We start from the raw sequence: 11,228 nt of genomic DNA, 5'->3' as shown, positions 1-11,228 counted from the left end.
TATATAAATTAAGCAGAAAACTTTTGTCCTTCTTAGGCTTCAAAATGTTTATTATTACTATGATGTCTAATGGTAATTAATGACCAATATTGCTTTTGTGATTAATAAATTTGTTGAAAGATAGACGGTTTCAGGTTTGTTTGATGCAGTGTGTCAGGATGGAAGATCAAAAGAGGCATAGAAAAAAAAAGCATTTGTCATAAATACTTGAATTAATACTACAAAAAGAGGTAGAAATCCCAAACAATACATTATATTTATGTGTACTGTAGTTGAAATGTTACCTTCATATTGAATTAATATGCTAAATAAATGCACAAATTTGAGTCTGAGGCACAAAATGTTTTATTTATCACCCTTCCCCTATAAAAGAGTGAATAAATAGTACAAGTGCTTGTAATAAAAGTAACATTAAATGCTTCAATAAATAAATACCTTTAGGCTCTATTTATTTACTGAGAAGATTCTCCCTTTAGTGTAAATTGCACTTACCATTCAAATAAATGTTTAGAATAAAACTCAATCAACATTCTAACCATCTTTCCAGAATATTCTGGGATCACTTGAAAAATAAAAGAATATTTTCAGCTTTTACAAAATATAAAAGAAATATCATTGGGCTTGATTGCCCTTAAATATTTTTTAATCCAAACATTTGTATTTAACAATTGCTTAAAAGAAGCAAGTTACATTTACAAAGGTACTTCAAGATGAAGGACATCCTGCAAAGAATTAAGCCTTGGTAATTTAAACCTACTGAATCCCTTCCTACTTCCAAATGCATTACATGAGGTCTCTAGTCCTGACTCATATTCCCTTTTGAAATAGTAAAGCCTTGAACACTTCAGAGTGTCATGAGAGACTTGGATAGCCCCTTCATCCAAGAGGGATTTCCTGCAAGGAGCAAACACTCCAAAACACACCTTTAAGTTCCTGCTTCTATTTAACTGAGATTAGCTTTGCCTAAACGTAATTCTTAATTTCTCAAGGCAACCCTTCTGTGATGTTATTTTCATAATTTAGGCAAATGTATTTTAGGCCAATAGAGCAGTCTACCACACCTCTGCTAAAACATTTAAATAAAAACAATAGAACAGAAAACAATGCTCATTCAGAGTACATCAAAGCACAGATATTAAGGTCATGAGATATGTTTTGTCATACAAAACCACCATGTACTGGGAAACTAGAACAGAGCATTACCTCAAACTTCAATAGCCCCAGCTCTGCATAATTAAAATTTAACAGTCATACATTCTCAACTCACCTTTTGTCATTTTTAGGTTGTAAAAAGCAAGAGTTGTCCAGTCAAATACAATATAAAGGACAATTGAAAGTATAATTACCTATGCTTTGCAAAGCAGTATCCATGATTTTTAACAGTGTTTTAAAACTTGTTTTATTTGGGCTTAGTTGTGGTTTTCTCTGAACTGGCACCCCCATCCAGGGATTGTTCCCACCTTGTGCCCGTACTTACTATGATAGGCTCCACCTTCCCACTTTCCAACCCTGCTCTAGATAAGCAGGTTTGGAAGATGGATGATTTACTTTACCATATGCAAAATGCAAATATGTATCATTAAAACATTTTAATATAATTCAGATATTTAGCATAAGCTTATTTAGATATGACGTAAACAGCATGTTACCCTGGCACAGAAATTTTGATCAGCTGTAAGTAAGCTCAGACATTTAACTTTTTGTGTACTTGAAGAAACATTTTAAAAATTATTACTCTTCAAAAATGGAAATATAGGCTCTGCTCTGTCTTTCTGGCAATATTCATATTTTCAAAGCATCCTGAATAAACATATTTTAATAGTTATTACCAAAATAAAGGATGAAGAAAAATAGTTCCTTTTGAAAAATGGCTTCATATTAGTTTTCAATATAAACTTGTAATTCGCTTCTAAAAGGTAACAAGTGTCATAGCATGATTATACAGCCCAATGTTAGACTTGAAACAAACAATTTTAGTTTCTTCAGAAATGTTCTGGAAAATGTAATTAAGTCAGACAGGAGGACTATTTTTCCTTATAGAAGTGCAATTAGAGCTTTCTTTGATGAGCTATCAAAAAAGTAGTATAAAATCAAACAATTACTATGTCAACCAGGGTCCCTGTATTCTGTTACCTATATTTGTTGTCTTTTCATTAGCATTCCTTCCTTGCCATCTTGGGTTGTTTTAAATGATAAAATGGTACATTAAATGAAATTTTGGTCACAACATCAATACATTTTACATTGTCAAAGGATTTCTCACAGGATAATGTCTGGCACTAATGGGTTAAAAGAAATTAACCCTTTTTAAAAAGTTAATATTCCTTTTGAATCACTATGGAAATATTTACATGAACTAAGCACAGTGTTAACATTTGTGTGCTTCAGAAGTGCATTTTAAAAGAATTCATTTGAACATTTCGTTTTCGATTGTCAAGGCCTTATAATAATTACTCAGCAGCAGTCTATGTACATACAGTATACTTTTTGTGGAGTAAGCAAAGTTCAAAAAGATTTTTTCCATTTCCTACACATTATTTTCTGAAAAGCTCTTCTAAAATCTTGGTTAAAAATCGTATAAATGACTGGGTTTAAAGAACTATTACAGTATCCGATCCAGAAGAAAAATTTAAACAAGGTGTCGGGGATTTCACAGGATTCTCTGCAGATGCTGTACAGACTGTAGCTGAAAAAGAAAGGGAACCAGCACACCACAAACACGCCCATTACAACAGCCAGGACAAAAGTGAACCGTTTCTCTCTGGCTTGAGAAATTTTCTTTCTAGAGACTGTGCTTCTCCTTTTCCTCCGGGAGGAAAACAAGTCGATTGATTTATTACTGGACCTGGACAGGCGGCTGGATTGTTTGGACAGTGCGCTGTTTTTGCGGGTGTTCCTCTCCTTTTTAGAGTTCAAGTGCGGTGCCTTTTTGTCTTTCCCATCCGAAGTGCTGCTGTCCTCCGGGTCTATATCACCTGTCTGCGGTGACTTAACCGAGGCCGTGGGTAGAGACGGGCAGTGTCCATTCTCTTTCTCTTCGTTAGCTTTCAAAGAGGTGCCCCTGCTTAGCCCATCTTCAGTCTGGGAGGAGCAGTCAGTCCCGTGCTTTTTCTCTGACATGTTCCGCGTCCTGTGCTTGGCGACTTGATATATGCGTATGTACACCAGGATCATAATAACGCAAGGGGCAAAGAAAGATCCGATAGAGGAAGACAGAATGTACCACGTCTCATCATTTAATTTACACTCTGGGTTGTCTTCGTTTTCGGGCTCTCTGTCCATAGAAATTAAAGGAGGGAAAGATATCACAGCAGAAATGAGCCACACGACCACAATGACACATTTTACTCTCCTGGGGGTCCGTTTGAGATTATACTCTACAGCTTGTGTCACTGACCAGTACCTGTCTAAGCTTATTGCACACAGGTGCACAATTGACGATGTACAAAAGAGTACATCTAACGCCAAATACACATCGCACCAGGCACTCCCGAAAAACCAATAGCCCATAAGTTCATTAGCAAGGGAAAAGGGCATCACTAGGGTGGCAACCAGGATGTCTGCGCTGGCTAGCGACACCAGAAACAGGTTTTGGGGAGCTCTCAGAGCCCTGCTTGTCAACACTGCAATTACAACCAAAACATTTCCCACAATTGTGAAGATGATCAGAAAGCTTACTAACGCCGCCAGCCCCGCCACGGCAGCTTGGGAGTATTGGGCGACCACAGAGGAGGAGGCATCCGAGGAGAACAAAAGCGGCGTGTTGATCCTACTGCTGTTAAACGGAAAATCCATGGTGTTCACTGTTGAAAGTAAAAGCGACCGTCTGGGCTTGCCATTGTCTCAAAGGTACTCCAATTGCCTTTACCTGATATACATATATTGTATTTATTGAGAGGCACTGCAGTCCACTAATTTGAAACGCGTAAAGCTTATGTCTATTTTTAGAAGGTCCGTCATTTATTGTATTATCTTTTCGGAGCAGTTTAAAACATTAATAATACAATTTAATGGCTTACATTTACAGTTAAACTGGCTTCCGATGCATATGCTTACATAAGTGATGCCTTACTCCACGGAAAAAAACGAAATACAAGCACATTGTGTCATCCGTCTCCAAAAGTTTAAGTCCTTTCCGCTGAAATAGCTACCTTTAATCCACGAATTGGAGAAATCGCACATCCATCCATTCGTCCACGAGCTTGCATTGCTTCCCTCTAGCTGTAAATGCAGTTAACAATCTGCCGTTGCCAGCCTTTTGCAATATCCACGTGCTGTTCGTATTAAAACTAGAAATAGAGAGCCGCTCCGCCCCCGACCTTTACTGGCAGGGCCTTTCAAACTGAGAAAACATTAAAGGGAGCATCTTTAAACGGCTTTTATAGAGAATTAGGCTGTTTACAAGAAAGCTAGCTGACCCGAAGACGCCCAGCACCTGAATGTTTTTGAGTAACTTTTTGTCTGATGTACTGACAGAAGGAGGTGTATACATTATGTTTTGTAAATTGAACACACGAGGTCACTCTTGTGACACTGGTCTCAATTAACAGCTCACGCGATTATGTCTGCTCCGTCATGCCCTTTCCATACACTAATATGATTTAGAGTGCTGGAGAAGCTTGTATTTGTTAAAAGGATTAGAAAGTTTTCTTGTTATCCTATTCTGACATATGGATCTGTACTTTATTATAAATTATAAATGCTTAGTGTGTATTCCCTAAGCATCCAAGTTACATAATTCAGCTACTGAAATAATTTAATTGGCTCCTTGCAAAAAATTTGTCAATTTTATTTGTATGAACTCCAAGAGAGGCTTTATATGTGCTAACGTTTCTGATAGACATAGTTATACAACCACCCATCCATCCAACATTCAACTCTTGGAAAACACTTAGTCCAAGGCAAGGTTCAAGGGGAGCTGTAGCCCATCCCTATAGCATCAGGAGCAAAGCAGGAGTCACTCCTGGACAAAGAACCAGCCCATCGTACTGCACACTTACTCATACACCTATGTGTCAATCTCTATCTTTTATGATGTATGGAGGGAGATAGGAGTTCATAGAGAAAACAGACACAGACCTGGAGAGAACTGTGCAAACTGACAGCAGATTATAGATATACCAACAACTTGACTGAAACTGCAGGGAAAAATGATGAGAAAAGCAGACATTTCTGAAATATGTGACAGTACAGTTTGTGTAACATTCGGTGTGCTTGTTCATTCATTAAAGGTATAACCTGTTATAGTTAACTTAAAAATACTTTAGCATCCCTGCATTCTTAAAATACTTCATCCTTAATGACATTTAATGGGTTTTTAGTGGGTTGCATGGTTATTTGTAGAATTATTGCTTGATAAAGCCCCATTTCATTCTGGGGCAGGTTCTTTGCATATTAAGTTGTTTTTTTTGTGCTTTGAAAAACTTCCTAATATGTAGAAAAAAAACTAAAATCTTTAATGTATGGAAGCCTAAATATCAGAATGTTAAAGGAATCCGGATTTAGCCTGTGCTGTTGTACAGCATATGCAGCAAAACTCCTCTATCTGTTACCATCTATCCATGGTTATTTACTGTATGGAGCCTGTTACAAACCTAAATAAATAAAGCCTCTTTTTGGAATATTCCTGTTGGTGGGTCATTTGGGAACCAAAAATGGTTCCTGTATGGTATCTCATTGAAGGACCACTCTGGCACCTTTATTTTTAACAGTGTTGCTCCTGATCTGAGTGTGACACACACCTCTGGTGGCAGAGTCCTGTCCAAGGGAGTGGGACTACCCGGAGGAGCTTTGGGTGATCGCATACATCATGCTTAGAGAGCCCTTCAAACATGGTTCCCACGTGCTAGAGTCCATCAGTCTTGATATGTTTTGGATGTCTCAGCTGTGAACCCTGGCCTTGGATTAGGTCATGGTGCCAGGGGAAAGAGTGGCAGAATGACAGGACTGAGGCAGAGCCAGGCATTTTGTATAAACATTGTGGCAGGAGGCTGGGGGGCAGACCCAGCCGGGATGCCTAGAAGGACCGGGAGGCAGTTTTTATATTCCCCGGGCCACGAGGGGGCAACCCCTCTGAATAATGAGGGGAGCCAGGAGGCTCAAACCCATTGGGGCCTGTGGCCGGCGCCAAGGGGCACCCCGAGTATCGTGGAGCCCAGGAAATCTGCATTTCCAAACACCTGGGCAGGTGGAGGAAGAACCTTCCAGGGACGCCCGGAGTGTTTCCGGGTGCTCGTGCCAGAAGTCCATCAGCAAGCACCTGGAGCAAATCGGGGTGAATATAAAAGGGGCCGCCTTCCTACAGTCAAGGAGCGAGAGTTGGGAGCTGGAGGTCGACGACGCTCCAGCAACGAGGAAGAAAGGCAGCCCACAGATGTTGGAGAGGCCCGTGGTTGGAGTTATTTGGTGCTGGAAGCACTGTGTGCTGTGCGGTGTTTAATTGTAAATAGACCTGTGTGTTTTGTACTTGTGCTGGCGTCTGTCTGATGGTGTTCAGACCAGTTCTCACAACATTCAAAGGCTCACAGAAGCTGAGGACATATACAGCCATTGAACAATGTGAATGAAATGGCTGCTGAATAAGCCAAATGTGTTTTTTATGACTACTAATGAGCAGTCAGTGTAAAATGGCTAAATTCCACTGCTCTGACTCTCACACCCCTGTGTTACTACAATACAATAGAATATGATCAGTTTAAAGAAAGAGGATTCTGTTGAAATCTTCACTTTGCTAATAATACATATCATATGCAATGGTGTTTTTGGTATTAAAGTTCTGGTTTGGCCGTACCAAATTTTTATTAAATTTTTTTATGCCTGCAGATGTCTGTTGCAGTAACATTAATTCATCTAATAATATCTGTCCCACTTTTCATAATGACTAGTGACATATGCAATATTATGCACTGTTTACATCACAAAAATTAGTCAAACAATGGGATACTGGTGCTTGGTTGGCCTCGACTGGCATCCGATTGTTGTGATACTCTGACATCATCATCTGGCAAAATACAGGAATACGGATTTAAATATTATGTAAAGTGAGTGCCTCAGGAAATCAGTTTTCTGTGAACTACCTAAGTGGAAGCAGCAACACCTTATGTATAGAAGCAGACAGCTTTGATGTGTCAAGGAGCAAAGCACAGTTAAACTGAATGAACACTGTACACATCGCACAACTCAAATACAAAAGTACAGACTGGAAAGCACAAGACCAGCAAACAAATGAAAACACTACACATGTCATACATACATATCTCTACTTTCAGGATTCTGCATTTAATTGAAACAGGTGCATCATACTGCTGGCTTCTTTTCCACAATGTCGAAAGAGTACATGAAAGGCAAAGGGGGTTTGGAAGTAAGTCTGTGCCTCACTTTCCCTTAATGCAGAAATGACATTGATCATGTGAAGGTATTAAAGGACAAAACAAAATGACTTAATTATTCTAAATATTGAATTATTTGCACGAAATATCATTAATGTGTATTCTTACAACATATTCATAGGAAAACTATTTCTTTGTCCCAAAAGATGTCATTGTCAGGTTGATTGGTAATCTTGAATTGGCCGGCGTGACTGTTTGTGCATGAGTGGACCTCTTGAAGCTTGTTCAAGGTTGTGTTTTTGCTTTGTGTCCATACTAGCTACAATATGCACAGCACAGACCACCATAACTCTGAAATGAATTAAATGGTTTGGTGAATACTATGTTAGCTGTGTATCAATAAATGTAACAAAATCACATACTGCAAATTATTAATTTACAGTGGATTCAATATTCAGTCACATTTTGGTATGTTGCAGCCTAAAATAATTTAAATTTTCTCCACATCAAACAACACTCAATATCCCAGCATGACAAAGCGAAAATAGGATTTTAAACATTCTCGCAAATATATTAAAAATAAAAAAATGAAATATTACATTGACACATATTCAGACCATTTACTCAGTACTTATGGAAGCATGTTTGGCAGCAATTACAGCCTGCAATCTTCTTGGGTAGGATGCAACAAGCTTTGCACATCTGGATTTGGGGATTTTCTGCAAATCCTCTGAAGCTCTTTCAGGTCTTACAAGAGATGTTCAATTAGGACCACGTCCAGGCTCTAGCTGGGTTACTTAAGAACACTCACAATTTTTTCTCAAGTCACTTCTGTGTTGTATTTGCTTTGTACTAATGGTTATTGTCCTGTTGCAAGGTGAACCTTAAATCCAGTCTGAGGTTCAGAGTGCTCTGGAGCAGGTTTTCAATAAGGATATCTCTGTACATGCTCCTTTCAGCTTTCCGTCAACTTTGTCTATTCTCCTAGTCTTAGCTGCTGACAAACAACCTCAGAGCATGATGCTGCCAACACCATGCTTAACCACTTGAATGGTATTGCAGAGGCAGATGAGTGGTTGCCTTCAGATATGATGCAAATGTTGGTTTCATCTGACCAGAGAATCTTGTTTCTCACAGTCTGAGAGTCCTGTAGGTTCTTTTTTGCAAACTCTAAGTGTCTTTTACTTAGAAGAGGATTATGTCTGGCCAATCTGTCATAAAGCCCAAATAAGTGGAGTGTTGAAGTGATGGTTGTCCTTCTGGAAGTGTTTCCCACCTCCAAAGATGCTCTCTGGAGTTCAGCCAAAGTGACAATTGGACTATATACAGTATATACACATATACATATTATATATATAGTTATGTAATGATGATCATTTCTGTACAATTGTGTAGGTCTTCTTTGTTTTCAATTGTTTAAGTGCAGTTCTACACAGACCCAAGCGAATGTCTTATGTGCAAATGCATTGGTCAGGCAGTTAATAAATAGTCAATGTTCATAATGACTAGATGCTACGCAAATCAAGCCATGTATACTTTTAAAATAAACAGACTGGGATGGAAGTGTAGGAGGATGCTGTGTTACGAAGACAATCAACATGGGCATATAACAGCCTCAGAACAAGGGCCAGGCTATGCCTTGCCTTATAGTTGACAGTAAGATACCAAAGACCTTAACCCCTTAACTGTAGGGGTAAATTGCCAGCTATTGTGCATTATTTCAGTACAAATATGTTAATCATCTATGAGATAAGCTTTTAAGACTATGCCTTTAAAGAGAGTTTCAAAAGTACATAATTGTCTGCATTATTCTAGATTGACACTTAAAATTTTACAAGTCAAAGCAAACACAGAAAAAACTAAGAATGTACTGTAGAGGTTCATGTTTTACTGGAATGATTTTCATTGGGCAGGGTATCTGAGGTGTCATATTTATTGTTTTTGTTACTGCACAAAATAGCTAATTGGTATGATTAGAAAGTAATAAAGATTTGCCATAGTTGCGTCTAACAGTCATTTTTGAGTAGTTAATCACGTTAGGGGAACTAGTATTAGTTTTGCTTATTTTAGTTTTTTTTTAAAGTTTGGCTTAGTTGTTAGTATAGTGTTTCTGTTTTTACCAAATGCCTTCTTAAGGTCTGTTGACTGTATTTTAGGTGCTTTGTGATATGAACCGATTAACTTAAAAGTTTAGTAGTAGAAGGTCCATCGACATTGTATTAGACTGGCATGCAATTTTTTTTAAAATAGCATTTTTTCGCTGAGGAATCCAGCCATGGAAGATGCACAAACAAGTGTGTTTCTTTGTGCCAGTCCCAAGTTCAGATAAATGGGGAGGGTTAAGTCAGGAAGGGCATCCAGTGTAAAATATTGCCAGATCAATATGTGGAAAACAATACCAGATTTCCTGACAAAAAGACAGAAGGCAGCTCAGGGTGAATGGTTTGAAGACAAAGCCAGAAAGGCGAGATTGTATTGGTTTGAACATGTGCAGAGCAGAAATGCTGGGCATATTGGGAGAAAGATGCTAGGGATAGAGCTGCAAGGCAAGAGGAAAAGAGGAAGACCTAAGAGGAGGTTTATGGATGTGGTGAGAGAGGACATGCAGGTGGTGGGTGTGACAGAGCAAGATGCAGAGGATAGGAGAATATGGAAACAGATGATCTGCTGTGGCAACCCCTAACTGGAGCAATCCGAAAGAAGATGAGGATTGTTTCTCTGAAGACATGTTTAGAAAAACTACACAAAGTTAAAAGTGTGAAACAGCACCAACACAATATTAAAAGGATTGCAAAATTTATATACAAAAGCATATGTTATGAAAATGACCACATAATGATCATACTGTGTTAAAAGCCAATAAAGGAGACATTTAAAAGCTATCAATTTAGTAAATGTAGAAATGTTTAGAAGTATAGGTTAAAGCAAGCTTAAAGAAGATATTGTCAAATGGTTTTAGAGGAGATACCAAGAAAAAAAAATCTAGCTAAAAAATCCTCAAAAAAGTAATCCTCCGGTGGTTTTGACTGTGCAGTCTTTTAGAATAAACAAAGATAGTGTCTTAGACCAAAAGGTGGCCCACTTTCTCTTAAAAAGCCTACAGTGCATTCTACAGTGTTGTCCTTAATCACCTGAGTCTGGCATGCTGTCTGTCACTAGTGAAAAACAGTTATATTTTAGAGCAGTAAGTCTTATTAGTACCTAATGGAAAAAAAACAACTTCAGTCCTGGCACTGACACTGGTGAAACTTCAGAATATAAGAATGTAGAATTATATTTTTGTAAATACAAAAACTGTTTCATAACTATAAACAAAACTTTGTGGAAATTTTGTCTGAGAGTCCAATGCAATTCTTAATCCCGATTTTATCAAGGTTGTAGTCAGTAGTGTCAAATGTTGAGCTTAAGTCTGACAGCATAACAACATCAGTGATTCCAGAATAGAGGTATTTTAAAACATTATGCATTATATGTATTGTATGTATTATGATTTAGTGATATAAGTCACCTTTGATAAAGGAATCTGCTACATAAACGATAATACAAATAATACCTATCTATGCCATCAGATATAGTGTCTGTAAATAAAGATGTATTAATAAAATTAAGAATGAGTACAAATTTTGTTTTTTTAATAATCAATTGTAATGCATTTTAAGGGACAGGTCATTGATTTTATTTTAGCTTTATTATAGTTTTTATTTTAGAAATCACTGGTAGAAATTTCTGATATACCGTTAGATTAAATTTACTTTAGTAGTGCACAGAAGGATTGATGTAGTTTGATCCTATAATCCAAAATTTTGTAGCGAACAAATGTATTGTGAACAATAAATGTATAAAATCTGTGTTAAGAATGTAGGGAGGAATTTTAATTGACAGCTCACATTTATGATGTGA

General features: G+C 37.7%; 1 protein-coding gene across 1 annotated transcript; it reads right to left on the bottom strand.

The window, feature by feature from the left end:
* Window positions 1-1,601: 1,601 nt before the first annotated feature.
* adra2c (adrenoceptor alpha 2C) lies at window positions 1,602-4,454 on the bottom strand. The gene has a single exon (XM_028803077.2). The coding sequence runs from the start codon at window positions 3,793-3,795 to the stop codon at window positions 2,506-2,508; it is 1,290 nt and encodes a 429-aa protein (XP_028658910.1). The 5' UTR covers window positions 3,796-4,454; the 3' UTR covers window positions 1,602-2,505.
* Window positions 4,455-11,228: the final 6,774 nt, after the last annotated feature.

Source organism: Erpetoichthys calabaricus, chromosome 5, assembly GCF_900747795.2.
Source record: "Erpetoichthys calabaricus chromosome 5, fErpCal1.3, whole genome shotgun sequence".
Lineage (NCBI taxonomy): Eukaryota > Metazoa > Chordata > Cladistia > Polypteriformes > Polypteridae > Erpetoichthys > Erpetoichthys calabaricus.
Note: the sequence above shows the minus strand (reverse complement) of the source record. Positions and strands in the feature narration are given on the sequence as shown.